The 21,235-nt window shown below is 47.2% G+C and overlaps 10 protein-coding genes across 10 annotated transcripts; 8 read left to right on the forward strand and 2 right to left on the reverse strand.

Moving 5' to 3' along the window:
* Positions 1–2,149: 2,149 nt before the first annotated feature.
* N7483_012476 (tetratricopeptide repeat domain-containing protein) lies at positions 2,150–2,620 on the forward strand (the record flags this gene model as incomplete). The annotated part of the gene is made up of 1 exon (XM_057095903.1): positions 2,150–2,620. The coding sequence occupies one exon, from the start codon at positions 2,150–2,152 to the stop codon at positions 2,618–2,620; it is 471 nt and encodes a 156-aa protein (XP_056941874.1).
* A 396-nt stretch (positions 2,621–3,016) lies between these two features.
* On the forward strand, positions 3,017–3,454 carry N7483_012477 (tetratricopeptide repeat domain-containing protein; the record flags this gene model as incomplete). The annotated part of the gene is made up of 1 exon (XM_057095904.1): positions 3,017–3,454. One exon carries the CDS (start codon positions 3,017–3,019, stop codon positions 3,452–3,454), a length of 438 nt encoding a protein of 145 aa, XP_056941875.1.
* Positions 3,455–4,086: 632 nt separating this feature from the next.
* N7483_012478 (uncharacterized protein) lies at positions 4,087–5,373 on the forward strand (the record flags this gene model as incomplete). Its single annotated transcript, XM_057095905.1, has 1 exon — positions 4,087–5,373. The coding sequence occupies one exon, from the start codon at positions 4,087–4,089 to the stop codon at positions 5,371–5,373; it is 1,287 nt and encodes a 428-aa protein (XP_056941876.1).
* A 1,217-nt stretch (positions 5,374–6,590) lies between these two features.
* N7483_012479 (T6SS phospholipase effector Tle1-like catalytic domain-containing protein) lies at positions 6,591–8,741 on the forward strand (the record flags this gene model as incomplete). The annotated part of the gene is made up of 2 exons (XM_057095906.1): positions 6,591–7,410; positions 7,471–8,741. 2 exons carry the CDS (start codon positions 6,591–6,593, stop codon positions 8,739–8,741), a joined length of 2,091 nt encoding a protein of 696 aa, XP_056941877.1.
* Positions 8,742–9,136: 395 nt separating this feature from the next.
* N7483_012480 (putative extracellular exo-polygalacturonase) lies at positions 9,137–10,434 on the reverse strand (the record flags this gene model as incomplete). Its single annotated transcript, XM_057095907.1, has 2 exons — positions 9,137–9,944; positions 10,043–10,434. 2 exons carry the CDS (start codon positions 10,432–10,434, stop codon positions 9,137–9,139), a joined length of 1,200 nt encoding a protein of 399 aa, XP_056941878.1.
* A 1,023-nt stretch (positions 10,435–11,457) lies between these two features.
* On the forward strand, positions 11,458–12,564 carry pmeA (putative pectin methylesterase; the record flags this gene model as incomplete). The annotated part of the gene is made up of 3 exons (XM_057095908.1): positions 11,458–11,900; positions 11,962–12,074; positions 12,137–12,564. The coding sequence occupies 3 exons, from the start codon at positions 11,458–11,460 to the stop codon at positions 12,562–12,564; spliced, it is 984 nt and encodes a 327-aa protein (XP_056941879.1).
* Positions 12,565–14,332: 1,768 nt separating this feature from the next.
* N7483_012482 (uncharacterized protein) lies at positions 14,333–15,088 on the forward strand (the record flags this gene model as incomplete). Its single annotated transcript, XM_057095909.1, has 1 exon — positions 14,333–15,088. The coding sequence occupies one exon, from the start codon at positions 14,333–14,335 to the stop codon at positions 15,086–15,088; it is 756 nt and encodes a 251-aa protein (XP_056941880.1).
* A 124-nt stretch (positions 15,089–15,212) lies between these two features.
* N7483_012483 (uncharacterized protein) lies at positions 15,213–16,744 on the forward strand (the record flags this gene model as incomplete). The annotated part of the gene is made up of 3 exons (XM_057095910.1): positions 15,213–15,641; positions 15,702–16,253; positions 16,328–16,744. 3 exons carry the CDS (start codon positions 15,213–15,215, stop codon positions 16,742–16,744), a joined length of 1,398 nt encoding a protein of 465 aa, XP_056941881.1.
* Positions 16,745–19,298: 2,554 nt separating this feature from the next.
* On the reverse strand, positions 19,299–20,044 carry N7483_012484 (uncharacterized protein; the record flags this gene model as incomplete). The annotated part of the gene is made up of 2 exons (XM_057095911.1): positions 19,299–19,625; positions 19,724–20,044. The coding sequence occupies 2 exons, from the start codon at positions 20,042–20,044 to the stop codon at positions 19,299–19,301; spliced, it is 648 nt and encodes a 215-aa protein (XP_056941882.1).
* A 759-nt stretch (positions 20,045–20,803) lies between these two features.
* Positions 20,804–21,235, forward strand: N7483_012485 (uncharacterized protein; the record flags this gene model as incomplete). The annotated part of the gene is made up of 1 exon (XM_057095912.1): positions 20,804–21,235. One exon carries the CDS (start codon positions 20,804–20,806, stop codon positions 21,233–21,235), a length of 432 nt encoding a protein of 143 aa, XP_056941883.1.

A 21,235-nucleotide genomic window follows, 5' to 3' on the forward strand; every position in this document is an offset into this window, starting at 1 on the left:
GCAGCGAATCTGGCGTCACTCTAATCACTTAATCAGTCGACATCTCGTACATCTAGCGAAGAGAGCTTTACCTTGACTTGCTTGAAATATTGTGGAAAGTTAAGTGTCAAAGCAAGGAGTAGGCCACCGAGAGCAAAAGGAACAATTAGGCTCAATGAAAGAATCATATCAGACCCTTTGTTATTCGGGGGTTTTCACTGAGGGTCTGGCGACTTGTGTGCCCGAACTATGAGGCAAAGGAATAATAGATCAAAGATAAAGAGGCTGGAGTTGCACTGAACTTTGAATTTTGTAGAGATCTTAAAAGAGATAAGTTCATGAATGGTGTAATGATGGCTAAGAAGTCCTCCCACAAGTAGAGGGGTGTGCCAACATCCTTGGGAATCACAAAGGGCCATATTCTTTCAGACGCAACACAAGTGCGTAAAAAATCGCCCACTTGGTGTATTTGAACCTACCAATTCCCAGGCTCTATCAAAGAGCAATTAGTTCTTTGGCTTTCAGACCCTTTTCAGGGGCAAGCCGTCGATCATAGCCCTACGGTGAACTCTACGCTCCAGGCAAGCTGGGTAATCAAGTTCAAATACTCTTTTCCTCGTACCAATACCATTTGAATTTGAAGGTTTTCTCAGTATTTGATCGATTCTCTTGCCATATACCGGTTGACTCTAGCCTTGGAGGATGAATGAGGCTGAATCACTACGAAGTACTGCGTGGTACCGAATACTACCCGTGGACCGATGCGCGTCCCGGAACTACCCCCAAACGAACTCATACATTCAGTCAACCCGCCCCTCATGCTCGATCCGCTCTGGGAAAAAGTGAAGGCAATCTCGAACACCACGATATACGTAGGTATACGCCATTAAATTTCTCAATACAGTGGAATTGAAAGTTTATCTGTTCAAATGTGCTAATATTTCCATGATTTCCTAGGCTCCCTGGGGAATTAACAGATGAAGTGCTGAGGAACGCGAACATTTGAAGCGCAGTACCCGGCGTTGCAAGGTATTTTATCCGGCTGCTAATTAGTTGAATGAGAACTGTTTTACTTAACTGCTTTTGGAAACAAGCATGGGTGCAAATGTTTGGTGCGATTGTTTGCTGGAATGGATCCCAGCCAATGGGTCAACAGCCTACTTGACTAGTATGCACACTGCCAGGAAGCTCGGCAGCCTACATACACCCAATCCACTCCTCAAATTTGAACACGACTTTAGTCTCAACATTTGGAACTATCTCACTTGGGTCTCAGGAATGTTTGAGTTGTAGATTCCAAGGTTCCTGCCTATTTTGGGTTCGAAATTAAAATTTGAATTCAGACTGGGCCGGTATGACAATAAGGGATTAGCGGGTTTGAATATTCCAAGGTCAAGATATACCATTAACTTGAAATGACATCTGGCAGCTCTGAAGGACTGAATCCAGATGTAGGTAACAGCACAGGATAGACATCTGGATGGGTTTCACATATGTCCATGGGTATGTACTATGGAGTATTTATACTATACAAATGTGTATACCAGCTGGGTATACTTCTACTGCACACATGCCAGGTGGCATGGATATGGATACGGAGTGTGCATAGGTATGTATAGATCCATTGAGTGGCTATACTACCTACCACCTACCTTTCAAATTTCAAGTTTGAATCAAAGTTACTTTATTCCGCAGATTCGCGTACTCCATCCGGAGCCCTGGAGTCTTAGAACTATTGAATGGCTTGGTGGATCTTTGGAATTTACATGTCTTGTTCCATTTGAGGTTTTCCTAGTAGCTCATCATAATCGCGAATGAAACGACTCAGAGGCCGGGCCATGTGCAGACCTTCTATGATTCAGACCCACCAGATTACTGCCAGTGCCAGGTGGCTTGAAACATCTTGAAGACAATCTGGTACTCCCTAAGAATTACTTCAAAAATCAATGTACCAGGTAGACCCTTCAGGTGTCTGCTATTGGAGAGGTAAATAGTGCACTTGTGCCTTTTAGCTTCGCCCACCACCTGTCCTGCGCAAACAGCTACCCATACCGGACTAAGTATCATTGGCTCGGAACTACCAGTTTGTAAGTGATAAGATCACAGCTATCCATCTTTTCCTACGAAATTAAAATTCCTACTAACGAATCTACACCATAGATTTCTTGATATGGACCCCTTTTCTACCGCGGCAGCGGCGGTTGGGCTGGTGGAGATGTGTCTGCATGTTGCGAAGTCCCTCAAAGATCTGAAGTATTCGGTCGCAAACATTGGAAAGGTAATTGATCAGTTGATTGCTGAAGTCGAGGCCCTGCAAAGTCTTGTTGCATCAATCCAACAAATTATAACAAGCGAGAATGCGACACAGGTGCAGTCGATTTCGATTAAAACAAGCAACCTGGAAGATCTATGGAGAGGCTGTGTGGGAGGCTTGAGTGCGTGTCAAGCTCTTGCGACACAAATTGAGAGTGTGATTAAGGAGATCTCCGGTACGGATGGCAACAGGGTCAAGAACAATCTAGATGCCGTCCTAAAAGTGAAACGGAGGCGGGAAAACGCCGACAGACTGCAGAAAATTCGAGACGAGATTGGAGTAGAAAAGAGCAACCTCCAAGTTTTGTTGATTGGGATGACTCTGTAAGTAGGGAGAGAATTTACGCAAAATTTTACTCGGAGCGGCGATTAACTATTTCTCAGGTATTACCAGGGGGCATCACAGGATACACAGCACAGATATCCAAAGAAGTGCGATCGCTCGACCAAACCTTCCAGACACGACTTTCGATCCTCGAGAACCATGACCTAGCGCCTGGTGGACCTCATTCGGTCAGGAATTTGAACGATCAAGCCACACGCCGAAGGATTCAAGAACTCCGAGAATCAATAAGATCGGTCCAAGCCGCGATAACCTTTACCACACCAAATGAATTCTTCGATATACCCCAACCCGTGAGAAGCTTTTTTACCGGACGGGGGGGCTCTATTGGAGGAATTGCATGCCATAATTATAGCTCAATTCACACGTGAGCCTGCCCAAATGCAGTTTCGATTTGTCATTCATGGCTTGGGCGGATCCGGGAAAACACAGTTCTGTTCTAAGTTTGCAGAGATGAATCGCGAGAGGTATTTAGACACCAAACATACAATCGTTTTCTGCCTTCAATTGCTAAACTCTGTTGACAGTTTCTGGGGAGTATTCTGCATCGACGCAACCTCGCATGAAACCATCAAACAAACATATATCGAGATTAGCAAACGAGGAAAGGTCGAGCCAAACTATGCCTCGGCGATGAACTGGCTCTCCAACAATGAAGGGAGATGGTTATTGATTATCGACAATGCGAATGATCCTCGAATCGATTTGGAGCAATATTTCCCCGGGGGAATCGTGGATATATTTTCATTACCACCCGAAACCCAGATCACATACAGCACGGCAATGTCGGCCCCGGATTCTTTGAATTTCAGGGCATGAGTGATGATGAAGCTTCGGCTCTTCTTCTAAGGGCGGCACACCTTAAAGAACCCTGGGATATGGATTCGTCCTCTTGGGCAATGAAAATCACCAGACAACTAGGATCACTTGCTCTTGCGTTGATCCAAGCTGGCGCTGCGATTCGGAATCGTCTATGTAAACTCAAAGATTACCTGGGATTTCACGACAGGGACTGGGATCGACTTTGAAAGGTGCGTCAATTCTCGATTAGCTCGAATGGCCCAGAAATCGACGACTATTCGAGTGCACATGCTACATTCGAGGTCTCTTATAGACTCATCGAGCAGATGGAGACAGAAGCGTCCAAGGATGCAATACAGTTGCTCAAGATGTTTTCTTTTTTCCATCCCAAAAACATACGATTTGATATCCTCAAGAAGGCAATAGAGAATTGCGAGATTGAGAGAATCCATCAAGAACACAGCAGGCACGAGCCGGATAAGACGCCTCGGACGTGGTACCGAGTTTTCCGAAATCTACAACTCCTGATAGTGGATCTCATAACTCGCGAACGTGGTCCCTCAGCATTGCCTGCCATCATAAGGGATGGCCGAAAATCGGGATCCTTCGACAACTACAGGCTTCGCCGTGGGCTTCGGGAGCTTCACTAAATGTCCCTGATCACATACCATGAGTCCAATGACAGCTACTCAATACATCCCGTTGTGCATAAATGGGCTAGAAAAAGGCCAGGCATGAGTGCATCGGAGCAGGCAATCTGGGCACATGCCGCAAAATTGACTCTTTCTCACTCCATTCTTCTCCCACCTCTGGCTGACACTGAAAATGACGAAATCTTTCGACGAGATATTCTGTCACACATTGATCATGTCCGAAGCTGCCAGTCTACAATAGACCTCTATATTCAGAAAAGAAGACAGAGCCGATTTGGTGGTTATTTAAATTGGCCTGCACCAGGATCTACGTTTGGTCCTTCTCAAGCTATACTTTATGCTAAGTTTAGTTCAGTTTTTGCTCAAAACGGACGATGGAATTATGCGGAGACTCTTCAACTCCAAGTTAAAGAATTTGCGGACTCCGTCCTTGGGTTGGATCAGCCTATCACCAGGCAAATAGCACTGGCCCTGAGTAGTACATACTGGAATCAAGGTCGGGGAGATGAGGCTGCAGATCTACAGGAGATTGTTTTGAAGGCGTGTTTGACATATCTTGGACCGCAAAGTCATGAAACCTTGATCACAATGGAAACTCTTGGCCAAACAAGATGGCAACAGGGAAGATACACTGAGGCGAAAGGTCTTCAGCAAAAGGCCGTTGAGGGTCTGATCAAACTGCGGAATTCCAAGATGCACGAAGATATCCTCAGTGCAATGGGTCATCTCGGTCGGACGCTAGCAAAATTTTATGAGGATTTAGATGAAGCCAAATGCTTACTTGAAGAGACTTGCGAGTGTATGGATGCTGTCTTAGGACCGACTCATCTGAAATCTATGGAGATTCAGGAGGACCTGGCTATGCTTACGGTACAGATGGGGAATAAAGAAGATTTGCCTATTGCTCTCAACAAAATGCGCCATATTCTTGACTGTCGCAAAGAGAAACTGGGCAAAGAACACCCCTACACACTGCTGGCCATGGTCAGTCTGTCCAGAGTCAAGATTGCCCTTCGAGAATACGACGAAGCTGAAGATCTCATTCGCAGCGGCCTTCAAATTGCGGACAGGAATCTCGGTGAGCACCACATTGGGACCCTGATGGGTAAGACCGTGCTGGCCACGATTCTCATACACCAATCAAGGTTCTCTGAGGCCGAGGACATACTTCACACTGGGATTGAGAGACAGCGAGGCCTTTCGGTATATCGAGGCGATTTCCATCCTGATCGAATAGGTGCAATGATTGAGTTGCCTAGTGTTTTAGAGTTCAAGGGAAATTGAAGGAGAGCATTCGTCTCTGCGACACAATCATTGCTGGCCTTGGAAAGATTAGTTTGAAACAACATCCCCTCGAAAAAAGGATGCGGGAGCAGAGACGTGAGATGCTCGAAATCATGAGCAAGGCAAGCGAGCAGTAGATCAATGTCACTGTCTGACGGAGAACAGTTCGGTTTTCATTTCGACTTTTTCAGAGCCGTCTATAGTTGAAGAGAATCTGTATATTTGCCATTGAGTTTGGATATTTTGACAGAATTCATTTTCAGGCTGTATTTAATGAGATGGTAATATCATAATGTCATCGAATGAACAAGGGCGGGTTAGCCTGTTATTTAGAAATGCGAACCTCGGTCTGTGCCAAGCGGAACACCCAAGTAATTATACAAACTCGGGATTCTTGTTCTCAGATCGGAAGAAGAAAATAGAGGCCCCAGCCTTCAAGCATTCAAGGCCTTGACTTTGTGGCTAACCATATTTATGGATGTGAGCAAGTTCGTATATAATGAGAACTGAAGTTTGGTAGTCCCCTCATTGTGCAACCTCGGTATGGTTACTGATTGCGAAGAACGCCAACCCCTATTCAAGTCGGGTAGATGATCGGCGACCGGTCGCTGTTCCAAGCACGCGAATACAACTTCATCTCAGCTGAGTTCTTTGAGTTCTCGCATCACACGTCCTTCGGATGATCCTGCCATGATTAATGCAGAGATTATACCCGATGCTCCCCCGGTCGGTAGTTTTGTCCCCAACTGTGGGGAGCATCTACCCGTCGGTTTGTTCAGCACACATGGCACCGCCAGTACCCACGTGAGATATATCCTTGTGAAGAAATCAATGCTTATGGAGCCGGGAAGGGGCAAAACATCATTGGTTAAATCGACGTCGGCATGAGAAACCGCCGCCGCTGGTAAGACGAACATGAACCTTGCGCGGGGAGCTGAACAACCCGAAATGGTAAGGCGTCGGAGATGGCCTACGGGTGGAGTGGAGTCGTGGATGTGGAGACCTGAAAACAACTGGCCAGGCTTCGATAGCTCCATTGTATAAAATAATCAGGGCATTTATAGCGATGATATCGTTCAGGGAGGCATCAGAGCGCGAGGGTGATAATGCATAAATAGGAGAGTACACATCGCTGTCTATTCCCTGGATGATTTCAGTTCGATTTCAATTTCCTCCGTTCCACTCGAGTCGTCGACATGGTTCACATATTGTCCCCCATGGAGCCTGCCAGAGAAGAGGAGGAAGCAAAAATCCAGCAACGCCATGAGATAGATAGTGGTCGTAACGTTGAATCAAAACGCATCATCATCTGCTGTGATGGTACTTGGCAGTCGGCCGTCTCGGGTGAAAGACACGTACCATCTAACGTTACCCGTCTCTGTCGTGCCATAAATCCCATTGGAAGTGACGCCGATGGCAAGTTGTGGCAACAGCTCGTCTGGTATGATTCTGGCGTCGGCACCACGTCTGGAAGACTCGGAAAGGCCCTCGAAGGTGCCACTGGCACCGGCCTGGAAGGCAACGTCATTGAAGCATACAACTTTTGTGCCCTCAATTATAACCCTGGTGATCAGATCATGGTCTTTGGATTCTCACGAGGTGCTTACACAGCTCGTACCATTGCCGGTGTTATTACCGATATTGGACTTTGTCACCAAGATGACCTAAACAAGTTTCCCGAACTTTGGACTCAGTATAAGGAATTCAAAGGAAAGAAGGAGAACAAGGGAAAGAGATTTTTCCGCAGCAAAGGATGGTATGAGTGGATGTGGGCGAAGGCCGATGAGAAGCAAGGCGCAGGCGATAGCAGCAGTGGGTTCATCATCAAGGATGGCAAGCATGGGAATCTTCCTGATGATGACATGTGGCCCAAGCTGGATGCTGCTTGGGCGCAACATGGATCGAGAAACGTGGAGGTGGTGGGTGTATATGACACGGTCGGCGCTCTCGGTATGCCTGAGGTGGCTGGAATGAAGATTCCGCAAGGGCTGTTTTTCTGGCAAGAGGCTCCGTGGCACAATGTTGGACTTTCAACCAGTAAGTTCAAGACCCACACCATGATTCATCTATGAGATGTTAGTATTTAACCAAGTCTAGATATCAAATATGCCTTCCAAGCCCTGGCAATTGATGAAAGGCGCAAGGCATTTGAACCCACCCTGTTTTACGTACCCCCGAAACCGGATGTCAATCTTGAAGAGATTTTCGCGAGCGCAGAGGAGACAGCCAGAAATGCGTTCTTGGATGCTTTGAATACGGCCCGGGATCTGAAAGGAGTCAACAAATCTCCTCCAACAGACCAAGCAGTCAATGATGCCGCTAAGGATGTCAATAAAAAAGCCGAAGCATGGAACCACGCTGTGCGACGCTATATGAACTTCAAAGATAAACGAAAACCCCCAACGAAGCTGGCACAGGTATGGTTCCCAGGCTATCACATCAATGTTGGCGGTGGTTCGTCATCCACTATGGGGAACAAGGGCAACATGGAAGAGATGTCCAATATCGCATACGCCTGGATGCTGGATCGCGTCAAGCAGCACCTGTCGATCAACGAGAAGCATATCAAAGCAGAATACGATACCCGAGAGGGTGTTTTCAAGGCCAACAATGAGGACAGGAAAAAATGGGATATTATGACGAAGGATGAAGGTTGGGGTGCGTGGATGTGGCGCAGATCATCTGAGACGGCGTCAAGTATCATACATCCGCGCACGCCCGGACCGGAGCCTCCATTCAAGAAGGCAAGATTCTATGACTGGGGAACTGGTGAGATGGAGGACAGCTTCACCCCGATGTACTGGCTCAACCTTGAGCACATTCGAACCCCTGGTCGATACCACTTCAAGAATGGTCACCGGAATGAACCACTCGGCGAAACCTTCGAATATATTCACCCTGTTGTCCAGTACAGAATGGAACACGCAAAAGATGAGAAAGGAAACGCTTCTTACGTTCCTAACGGACCCAAGTACGAGCGTAAACTGATCGACGCGCATGGCCCGAATCCCTACTACGTGTGGCACTTAAAATACTCCTTTGACAAAAAGTTTATCACGCTGCCTGAGTGGGAGCTTGGTGCAGATAAATGCTACGAGCGCAGAGCAATTATTGGTAAGACTGCGGAAGATTGGGTTGGACATATGGATACGCTCTTGAAGAAAGTGGATCCCAAGCCACGCCGGAGGCAACTACATCCTGTTGATCCTGAAGATGAGCAGTCTACCAATGGTGGACTCACTCACGGAAGCCTTGATATTATCAACGAGGTTTCATACCGAAGCCTTCGTTCCAAGACTGTCCAGTCTACTGTGAGTGAGATCAACTCCTCCGAGCGTCTCGAATCCTCCACACTGTATGTCATTTGATGCGATCAAACTTGAATCTGGAAGGTGAATCTCTACATTGTTGTTAATTTGCTGCATTATTTCTTTGGTTCTGTAAATTTCGTCCATATTGCATCTAGTAATAGTTCTCTCAATTCTATTTTGCTATCCAGTGATTTTGATAAAATAGACACCCGTGTCTTAGATATAGCGTAGGTAACCATTCCTAGGGCTATTTAAGTCTATGCACACTTGCCTAATTTACTACCCTTTTTCTATTCCAGGTGAAGGATTTCATCCTGCTAGAATGATGTGATGTTGCCCGTACGGAATTCCCTTGGCGACTCGGACGGTATACACGATCAGACATATTAGATTAAAAATCCCGGAATGATCAACATTCAAATGATCAATCATATCATTAACATTATCAAAGTTTACCCTGAAGCACCCGATGTACAAGTAACCCCCAAGTTACTAGGCGTATTAGCACAGAGTACCTCACTCTCCCCAGAGGGTGCCTTCACTGTATAATCAACCACAGTCACTCCGCAAGTTCCATCGGCACCGCAGTTCAGGTTGCCCGTAACTGGATCATAGTCGTCCGACGTTGTTCCACTAAATCCCTGGAAGATAACATCCGTCAAAACTGCAGCTCCTGGATACTCTTCACAGTAGCTCGCATCCTCGCCGTAGCAACTCTGAATCTGAATTGCATAGTCGCATCCATCAACAACCACGTCATTCCAGGTGACATTCGTTACCGTTGAGGTACCATGGTCTCCACCGGATGGATATGTTTTAATGCCGGCGGCCTTGGTTGAGTTCACCATTTTCGCTCCTGACACATATACATTCTTCACGGTATCATCTCCACTGGAACCCAGCGACCCGACAGATAAGCCATGGCTTCCGGTGCAAGTAATATCAGTAACGGTCACATAGTTTGAGCCAGGCTTGAATGCGACACAGTCGTCATCATTGGTGACTTGGACGCTCGAGATCGTAACGTATGTACTGGCACCAATATCGAACCCGTCTGTGTTTTTCGCAGCGTTGCTGCTCTTCGATGTAGCGTCTAACTCCAAGTTTGAAAACCAAACGTTCTTGCTGTCACCTTTCACGGAATTGAAGACGTTGGGTGGATTCTTCTGTCGAAGGTTTGAGACTGTTATATCAGAGCCGCCGGTTATGTACAGAAGGGTTGGGCGCGCATAGCTGCTGTCCGACGCAAAAAGATCCCATCTAGAAGAAGAAGAAGAAGAAGAAGAAGCGTGAGTTAGCGAATGAAAGAGGGACGAAAACTCAATATGCCTAGCGGTGCATCTGGAGCTATCACTTACGCGTCTTGTCCATTTCCATCAATGACCCCACTGCCAGTTACAGAGGTGATCGTGATGCCGTCGATATCTTCGACATTCATCATCGCCGTCCGGCCTTCCCAGTAATCTGTATCCGAGGCGAATTTCAGCAAGCCTTCAATCTCGAACTTGCATCCAACACAGCCTGAGAAGTCAAGGACGCTGTTGGCATAGTAGGTGGTGTCTGCTGGAATCACGATCGTTCCACCCGAGCCACATGATGCTATTGCTGATGCTATGGCAGGCACGTCATCCGTCGATGAGGACCCGCCTGCCGTTGGGGTACAGGTAGATGCGCGTGCATGGATAGCTGGAGTGGAAGGGAGAGATGCAGCAAATGGAGCAAAGACCAAGAAGGTAAATATCTTGACCATGTTGTCCGAATTCATGATTCCTTCAAGCTGTGGTGATGCCAGTGACCACACGCAAATAGCTCTGTACAGCCCTGGAGAAACTGAAAATTACCGAACTCACATGTGCACTGTGCTCGTACACATTTCCCTCAATTTATAGATATATGTATATATATATATATATCTCTCTCTCTCTTCGAACTTAGAACACAGTCGTCGTTACTGCCAGTGCCGCATCAAACTGCTGATCCACTACGAAAATCACACGGAGGCTGGGCCGCATCATAGTGAAACACCATCTTTATTCGAGGAATATCTCTTACCTAGCGACTGTCACCCAACCCCTGGAGCTGGAGATGCAGGACCAGCCGGCCCCACATGAGTGTCAACTCCACGGCCATTAGCCCCTTCGATTTTCTTCACCTGCCTCTCACCTGTCGAATAATGGGTCAAAAAATGGACGATCTTCAAGCTAGTCTGACGGCAAGTGCGGGGCATGGCTTTTCGGTTCGCGGTGGCTTGCTTTTAACCGAAACCCATTCCAGAACGTACTCACAGGGTCTTGTTTCAACAACTGCCGATTCATGGAAATGCAGGGGCGCGGAATAATTATTGCTTCAGGACGAACTTCCTTGTTTGAAGAGCCGAAATTGGGACTTGGCAGTTGTGGAGACCTTTGTGAAATGGAACCCCCGATTGTTATAAACGGACACCCCCTGTTTCCTAATTGGGGGTTCAGCTGGTGAGTCCCCAGTCGAACATTTTTCCTTGATGCAGGTCTTGCATGTGGATAAATACCTTGGCACGCATTTTACACATATAATGGCTTATAGGCTAAGTTGTATTGGGACAAGAAATGTCCGTTGGAAATGTCGGGAGGGTGCATTTAACAACGCTTGCTGAAATATATCGAGATTCCGAGAACTGAAAGCAACACGGAGAAAGAGCAGATTATTGTCGTATAAAAGGGACATATGAACACGAAGTTTTCTTTCGAGTCTATCTACTACAGCCCCCGGGCCCGACCAACACCCCTTCAATACAATGCATTCCCTTCCGCTCTTGTCAGCCTTGTCACTCGCCACATTGGTCACAGGCAGGCCTTCCAAGCTCCACAGCCGAAACGACGTGAGTAGAACCACGCCACCATCAGGCTGTTTATCAGTTGGCTCCGATGGTACATACTCCACAATAGGCAATGCTCTTGATGCACTTGACTCTTCATCCACATCAGCATGCATCTTCGTCTATAGTGGCACATATGAAGAACAACTAACAATCGACTTCGGAGGTACGTTGACCCTTTACGGTGAGACGACGGACTCAGGGACATACAAAGATAATACAGTTACAATTACGCACACTATCTCGTCCGAGGATGCGGGAAGCCTGGATCTGAGCGCGACTGTGAATGTCGTCTCGGATGGATTCAAGATGTATAACATCAATGTTGAGAATGGATACGGCGAGGGCGCACAAGCAGTGGCGTAAGAAATAGATACTCAACCTGTGTACGGTACCAAATCAATACTAATGCTTCCACTATAGACTCGTCGGAAATGCCGAGCAGCTCGGGTTCTATGGTTGTCAGTTCTCTGGATATCAGGACACTCTCTACGCTAAGGCCGGAACACAGTATTACTCCAACTGTCTGATTGAAGGTCTGATACCGCTCAAATCTCAGAATACTTGCTACATCTTTGAGAGCTAATATAGAAAAAAGGAGCTGATGACTACATTTTCGGCGACGCATCTGCCTGGTTCGGTGAATGCGACATCGTTTCCACGGGCTCCGGCTCGATCACCGCAAACTCTCGGGAAGAATCCAGTGATACCGCGTGGTATGCAATCGATCACTGCAACATTAAGGCTGAATCTGGATTGGATCTCGATGGCAAAGTCTATCTAGGTCGCCCGTGGCGTGTTCTTGCACGCGTCATCTATCAGAACTCTGACCTAGGAAGTCTGATCAATTCAGCCGGGTGGACAACTTTGGCTGATGGGGCTACGCCGCTCTTTTATGAAATTGATAACGCAGGCGATGGATCGGATACCTCGGACAGGGTATATGAAAGTTCCATATCAGCAGCAGTTACGAAGACGACTGTTTTGGGGAGTGGTTATGCGTCTTGGATTGATGAAAGTTATTGATAGCCCAATTTTGGAATTGAGAACAAGGAACCCGAGCTGATGAAACAACCGAATATGCGATAGCTCGTTCTTGAATGTCATTTCGATAAACCTTTCAATGTTTTTTAGATAAGCTGCTCTCTGTGTAAGACCTCGGAGAAGCTAGTGCCTAAGTGGGGGCTTGAACTAGTAGAGTATCATCAATAAAACTCCAGAACGCATAGATCTGAGTCATCTCCAAAACTGTAAGACAATCAATCTGTGAATAATTGGCAGAAATATCATGGAACGGGCTTGAAGATTGCCACGTGGATTTCAAGGACGGGAATAACCGAATGTGGAGAAAGTAGCCGAACGAGATCCACCGGTACTTGGCACATTGTGGAGGTGATTCGGGTGAGCATCCCAATCGTTCTAGAGGATATCCATAGGAATATTGATGCATATACTAATATTATCTTCTTCGTAAAATTGTTTGAAAGAATAGCCACCTGTGTCCACAGGTAGTCAGAATTATTTGAGGAGATCTCAGGTCAACCTTGGAACATTCGAAAGATATGACATGCATCTATCTGCAGAGTTCCTGCGCCATCGATTATTAAAGACAATTGACGAACCACCATGCCACTAGACAGTTCGGCGGGATTACCCGTGTGATTGACTGTAATTTTCACCTACTGCGATTACAATCGAATCATATTGATTGGTTCTCTCCAGATCCAGGCTCGAGTCCTAGGCTGAGCTGTAGTAGGCATAGCTAATTGGCTTCGGGTGATAAAAAAGCACCAACCACAGTACGGAAGTCAGAGATAGGTAATAAGATGCGGTTCAATGGGCGGCTTGGGCTTTGGGCGCGCCGCCATTCTCTAGACTTGACTAGTTTCTGATTTTAGCGTTTCGAAACTTTGTCGGCTTTGGGTTATCTTCTAACGATGACCTTGACATAAGGAAAAAAGCCATCATATGTGAGTTGCCTCACAGATTGCCGCTCAGTATAATGGCTTGGGAGATTTGGGCATTTTGCACCTCAAGGAAGCCAATTATGACCCAAATCTTCAAATGTGCAGTCTAGCAAGTGAAGAAAGGTTCTTGGATGTCAATGTTAATTCGAATTGAGGATCGTCGGCCATGCCGGAAGTGCCGTGCGCAACTACCCTTCGCAACAAACTAGCCTATTCAGTTCATTATTCCCTGATAGCATCTTTGGGGCTTATCTGAGCTCGCACCCCTGATCAAGCCACTCGTTAGTTGACTTACGGGTCTTGCGTTCGGAGGTAATTCAAATCGAGTTCTTCGCGGTCTTTCCATGGCGTACAGAATTCTCCTGAAGCCTCGATCATCAGAAAATCAGAATGTTTGCATATTTTCCTATTTCCTCATTTTATCGTCCCATTTGCGCTTGCCTAGTTTGATTGAAGTCATGGCGGCGCTATGCAATTTTCAGCTGGCCTGGTACGGTAAGAATCCACGAGGGTGCGTCATTAAAAGGAGGAAAATGACTTGGATGCCGCTGGGGAAGGTAGAGAACAGGCGAATCTGGTTATTCCAGGCGATGAGAGGTCATCGATGCGATTCCAAGCAGAGCTGAATCTCGGCTATCTTGTCCCTTCATCAAATCTTTTCTTCCTTTGCTCAGCTGAGGAAATTCACGAGGGTTAAGAAAGAAGAGTATATGAAGGGAAGAAGATGCACCACACTGAGCGTCCAAATCCCCTCAACCCGCTCCATAGTGGCTCTTTCAATCCATTAGCTCTCGTACGATCCTGTCGCTTCAGCAGGACCGCGCATCATGATGCGGCAGCTCAATTGCTTGATTTTTCTTTCAATTCTCAATTTTATCCCATCGGGAGTTCAAGCGAAAACCTCCGTCGCACTTCAACAACAGAATGACTTCAGTCTGAAGAGTCTCTTGCAATCACTCCATACCTCCCGTGATCCTATATCAGGCGAAACGAAGTGTTGTCCAATCGGTTATCATTTCGATGGCAAAGACTGCGTTATAAGCCCTGACTGCGATTCAGGTTGCTATTTTGATAGCGGGAAATGCCATGCGAGAGAGGAACCAAGATGCCCGGGAGATGGGATTCCAAATGGCATGAACTGCTTTACGACAAAGGGCCCGGAATGTCCTACCCATGCGGAACTCAAAGACAAAACCTGTGTTGTGGGGCAACCTCAATGTGGCGATGGATTCGAATACGATCATAGTCTGCGCAGCTGTGTATCTATCGAAAGCCCACAATGCGGCGACTCATATGACTTCTCCAAGGGTAGATGTATCACCAAAAAGCGACCAGAATGTCGAGGTCGAGGTGCAACAAGATTCGAAAATGGTCATTGTATTGGAACAAGCCCACCCGTATGCGACAAAGGAAGCTATAATGACAAACTATCGCTTTGTCAGGCAGACGCTCCTCGGTGTCCAGGCGGTAGCTCCATTCAGGGCAATGTGTGTATTTCAAAGAACGGCCCATCATGCGCTCGTGCCGACGACGAGTACGACCCAGATATGAAGAAGTGTACGTCCAAGAGTCACAGATTGTAAAGAAGGTCACTTTGATAAATTCAAGCGGAAGTGTGTTCTTGAATTAGAGCCAGCCAGTTGAGTGAAAGATACTCTTATATCTTACCATTCTGGATCTAACACAACCCGCTGTTGCCCTGTTGGCATGCACTGGGATGGAAGGCTTTGTGGGAAGACTGTTTCGGGGGAATGTGGTCCCGGCTTGGACCAAAGTGGCAATGATTGCCTTACCGGTTCTAAGGGTGAACCTCAATGTCCTGCCGACAGTCAGCTCTTGGAAGACGTCTGTGTCAAGGAGCCTACATGTCAAAGTGGATACGACTTCGTCGATGGACTTTGCACGCAGCGTGAGAGCCCTATCTGCAAAGAGGACTTCAGATTTGATTCTTCCAGGGGAATCTGTTATTTCAAGGATGTTCCTGAATGTGAAACGGGTACTGTGCTACGAGATGGTGTCTGCATTCTCCCAAATGTACAGGCTAAATGTGAACCTGGCTTCATCCTTGACTCAAAGTGCTGCGTCTTAGCCAGGGTTCCATACTGTAATGAGGGGACATTCGATGGCGAGGCATGTGTAGCTGATGAAACCCCAAGCTGCTGAGCCCAGACAGGTACAACACTTGCGAGCGGGAAGTGCTTGAAGGACCTCCCTCCCATTTGCAAAACCTCTCAATCGCCTGATGCGAGCCTCGATGCGTTTGGCCGATGCTCTGTTTTGCCAAATTGCGAGAAAGACACCAAGTTCAAGAATGGAGCCTGCTTGATGGAGCGACAGCCTTTCTGCGAATCAGGCGCTTTGTATAATGCTCAGTCCACAACCTGCGAGTGTGAGCAGAAATTCCACTGCAAGGATGGCTTCACACTGATCAATGGGAAATGTGAGTTCGAGGTATTGGTTCCCACATGCAAAGATGATGAAGAATTGAAAAACGGGAACTGCTGCAAACGACCAAAATGTCCACCCGGCACCACATATATTCCCGGTACAAACACATGCGGCGCTCCCCCAAGATGTGAGGACTACCAGTCTCTCAAAGATGGAAACTGTATCGAGGAAGAGGTGCCAAAGTGCGGTGAAGAGAGAGGGTTCAAATGGGACGGCACTGGATCGTCCAGCCTTTGCGTCAAATTGACACCCCCGACATCCTGCAACAAGCCTACCGTGTACAATAAAGAGACCAAGTTTGTGAGTCTGAGGCCAACTGTGAACCTAATGAAACTCTTGTGGATGGCTGCTGTATCGGCGATGCCCATCCGAAGTGCTTTGTGTTCAGTGCCTCGGTTCTCGACTGTGGTCCCGAGAATACCTACGACCAGCGCGTTAAGCGCTTCAATGATACTCTTCAGTTGCTTGGTTTGAACCGCTTGAACCATACTATTTCCGAGCTTTCGTCACTTCAGCAGATATCCCAGTGGGCTAATCAAGGGAACAGCGATCGGACCATCCAGCCAGTGAAGATTATAGCGGATTCTGAGAAGGCCAAGGATTCCATACCTGCAGAGTCTAAGGTTGAGCAGACGGAGGTTGAGGACCTGCCATCTGAGGATTCTAGATCTGCAGGTTTCACGTCTGGGTCTGAATCTCATGATGGTGAGCCTGAGGTGGTGTCCAAGTCGGAGGAAGATATGGGTGGCGAGGAGGAGCTTGATATCGAGGATACCGACGATGAGTGGTAGGATTCATGAGGAAGCTGTTGAGCTCTGCAAAGAGAGTGCTGGGGACTTTGGGGGGGGGGGGGCTATTTCATTTGTTTCCTTTTGTTTCGTACCATTCAAATGTTTTTTTCCTTCGACTTACTATCACCAAGAATGAAATAAAGGCGAAGGGCCTTTCATAAAGTTTTCATCTGTCAGACTGAGCTGTGGTCTGATGATAAGTCTTGATGACCCATGCCACATAAGAACTTCCAGAAAAACAGGAAAAGAAATAGTGTGGACACTTGCCACAAAGATAAACCAGGCCATGAGTCCCTTCTACTCATGCTCTTCTTCACCATCATTCCTATTCCCAAATCACCCTCAGCTAAGGTACTATCATTCCAATCGCTTTGAGCTGAGCGATTTTGGAATGCTCTAAAAACTTGGAAAGAATCACGGGAGGTTGGGAAACCGGCAACCGATAACCTGATCGATTCCGCGCTTTGCAATCACAACTCTTCAACCTGGCGAGAATTGCGATCCAGGTTCTCCGCCAGGGATTGGCATGCATTTGGGACTACAGTACGTGAAGAGGATGAGGAAGACATTCCTCCCTGGTGGCGGCGTAAAGATCTTGCATATGAGGGGGAAGAGGATGGGATCCCTCGCTGCTGACGACGACGAGATGTTTTAAGAGATAGAGGATGATGATGAAGATCCTCTACGGTGATGGGATGTAGGTCGGATGGCTTGGGTACCTTGGGTTGACGTACCCAAATTTGAGTAATGACCAATGGGTTGAGTAGTATTGGTAGGAATACTATCAGGACCATTGTCAGGACCACCACGACTGATCAGTGGACGGGGTAGTGGAGGGAGCCAGGCTGGTATCATTGGGTTGATAACACATCGATCATCCTGGTCCCGCCAATGGCAGTTTGCACAGCACTGAACATATGGCGATGTAACACGAACACAAGTCCTCACGCCGCTCTTCGCGTGGCACTGCCAGTGAAGCAGCGAGCATTTGAAATTGGGAAAGGTATGTCCTCAGCACGCGAGTGCCTGGCTAGATGTGTCCACATCCTCTCAGAGAGAGACCTTGGGATGTTCTACATAATGACCGACACCTCTTTTTATATAAGGACCTACAGGGCTACCTACATGGTTACCTATATGAATACCTAGAGGGGAAAGCTAGGTACTATATAGTTGGATCTATGCAACTGGTAACCCCACAGATATCTAAAGTGAGAGATATCTAAAATAGAAGTAAAGGGATAGCTGAATAAAGCGGGATATATTGATATGTGCATGTTTAGATGTAATGAATGAAAGAAAGATATAGTCTATTGGTAAATCTGTGTTCTCTGAGTATTCTGCCAGATGGTGAGAAAACTCGAAAAACCACTGCGTTCCAAGTAGAAAAAGAAGGTCTTGTTAGATCACGTGGTCTGTATAGTTCAGACCAAGGTGGCTAGGTAGATAGCTCTCGACGTGTCGGGGCAGACTTCCCCTCCGCGCGCTTCCCCCCATACGTGTTCTTTCCTGTAGCTGTTCCATAGGCACACCTCCTAACAGGTCTACATCGTAACATTTTGGTAGCATGTCCCCAGCATCCGTGGGTCCCCTGGAGTAGCCCGATTCCAGCCCGATTCTCTTTTACCAACTTGTTCGAGTCTCGAACGCCAACTCCTCGGGACAGCCTAGCTGACCAGTCGAGCCACCACCAGGTGACCCACTGCGCTCGCCTCTCATGACAGCCAGCAGAGCCACCACCCACTTCTTCATCCTCGCAACAGCGGACTTCGTCACCATGCCACGCAATGTCGTCCGATAGTTCCACAGAATCACCTTCAGCTGCGCCACCTTTTCAATTGCCGCGGAAGGAAATTCAAAGCGCTACGACGTCGTAGGAATACAGCACAACCATGGCAGCCTTTTCTGATTTCCACAACTTCTGCGGAGCCACTCACGTACGTTAATTCAAATAAGATGACGCTTTTAATCCATAGTTTGTGGCTCCTCTGCTCTATTCCCTACCCAATGAGTGAAATTTCAAAGGGCAAACATTTTAATGGGGCCCAGTTGAAAGTGACCAATAGTCTACTCTTCCTACCAGCGCTTTCTACCACATGCCCGGTCTTCACGTCAGCACTGAGGTAGATCACACTCACTGTGCTGTTGTTTGCAGTCAGTGAGATTTGTATTATCTCAGTATACGTACTCGCTACTCTGAGTTTGCATCCAATCATTTTATTCTAGTAGGACGAAGCGAAAATATTCTAAAACATTGTGCATTGGATGTAACTCATATTATTGACACTAGCGTGACCAAAACGGATATTTCAATGCATTGAATGATGGAAAAGCCTATTGGTAAAAAAGGAGAGCGAGAAGTAATAAGATAAGAGAGCGACATGAAGGCGAAAAATGAAAACAGGGGACGCAAGAGCCCCCGTGAGAGCCCCTGTGAGATTTCCCCCTTTCAAGATCATCTGTTGAGTGTTACCTTCAAGTGACAACTGGCGCAGCCAGAACCCATTGCATCAATATAATGCTGTCGAGAAATTGCTGAAGAGTCTCAGGGCCGTTATTTGTAGATCTTCACAGTAGTGGAGACGGGTTCTTTCTCCGGGACGGTCGGTCGCTCGCCTGATAGACCGCCAAACACTATCTCCGCCCTCACGGACCAAGACGAGGGAAGTTGAAATGCAGATCTGATTCCGTCCTCCACACCTGGCACAAAGTGTGAGTGCTGCAAGCTAGCACCGAGGCCTTCGAGTTCAATGGCAGTCCAAAGTGTAATCTGATGCATAGCGTTGGAGCGCTCGGCAAACCCCTCAAAGACGGTGATGGGGAACTTGGAGAACTTCTCATGGAGTTTCTTGATAGCTGCATGGTCCTCGAAGACAGAGATCTACATTACGTTTTTAGCCTTGTGTGAGAAGAGAGAACTCGTGGGCATGGAATATCCGGAATTGCCGTTCCCGATAAATACAATAGGAAGATACTCACTGTACCATAGGCGGCCTGGAATGAATTGAAACGATCTTCATTACGTTTCCAATCCTCCTCGCCTTGGTTTTTGAGAATGAATGGCTTAGCAGCAGTGGTAACCGCATCCCAGAACCTCTTGTGTTCCTTGCCCAGCGTCACCAGAATGCGGGTGCTCTGCACATTCCACGACGAAGGCATGGTTTGGATGACTTCATTTACAATCTCGATAATGCGATCATCGTTGACTAAAATGTTATCGGTAACGCCGTACACGGTACGACGATGTTTCACAGCCTCAAGATAGGTAGAGGTCTTAACTGGGGCGTCTGATACTGTCATCGTGGAGAATTTGGAGTCGATCGGTGATGTTGGCTTTGAAGAACTTGAAGGTGGGAAATGAGGGGATGTTAATGGTCGCTTACTAACAAAAGCCTCTGGATGCGTTGATGTTGCGAACCTTCAAATACGGATCGAAGGAACCCCGACCAATATATAGACCTCTGGACGCTCACAACGCTCCCGGGCCAGGGCTGGTAGAAGAATTACCATTATTAATCGGCGATTTTAGTGCCAGTGGTAGAATTGGAATCCGTCTACTACCAGTAATGAAGTCAGTCTCTCCGGGCGTCCATTACTAATTAGTATTAGATTTAATAATCTGGTAGATGTGCACCTGGACATCAACAATGAGCATAGCGGTATTCGTCAGCGGTATAGTTCCGAGGGGAGTCAGGCCAATCAGGGGCTCCGGAACGATGCCACATAATTACCTGATCGGGACATTTGGCCCCGCATTAGGAGCAGAAGTCTGGGGTGCAGCTGACTAAGGACCCGATAATTACCGGATTGGGAACTTAGCTCCCGGAATACCCAAAGCGGAAGCTTGACAAACAAACAGATTAGAAATGGTTCAAGATTCGATTTTTAACTCTTTCGACGACAGAATGGGGCGGGTGATCATCCGTCATCATATAGAAGATGTATCAAATGACACATGTCGGAAATTGGATTGGTTCAAAATACCTTTGACCTTCAGCGCTCAACTTAGTATTTCCAGCTTGTTCGACACGACAGCAGTTTTGACGCTGAATAAGGATAATGGACTTCGTGAGGCGTGACTTTCGAACGCCCAGCTCAAAAGCTGCAGGAGGACCAAATGAGCAGCTTTTCTTCGCCAAAGATGGTCATTTAGAATTTGGTCCAGATGACCCCGACAACCCTCGAGACTACTCATTTGGACGCAATTGTTATATTACCGCTGTCGCAATTTCCTTGGTGATGATCGCAACTTTCGCATCATCTGCACTATCTGGGTCCTTTGAAGGCGTCAGTGAAGATCTGCATGTCTCGACCGAGGCCGCCGGTCTTGTCACCACCCTCTTCCTCCTAGGTTACTGCGCCGGCCCATTCTTTTGGGTGCCGCTATCCAAAATACTATGGCCGTCGCTGGAATGTGGGCGTCGGCGAACTGCCATTGATTGGCACTGTCATTGGCGCGTGTATCGGGGGACTGGCACTGTTCATCAATAG

The sequence above is a fragment of the Penicillium malachiteum genome (genome assembly GCF_028827825.1).
Source record: "Penicillium malachiteum strain IBT 17515 chromosome Unknown utg000005l:1.0-9002435.0:326005.0-9005861.0, whole genome shotgun sequence".
NCBI classification, from domain to species: domain Eukaryota; kingdom Fungi; phylum Ascomycota; class Eurotiomycetes; order Eurotiales; family Aspergillaceae; genus Penicillium; species Penicillium malachiteum.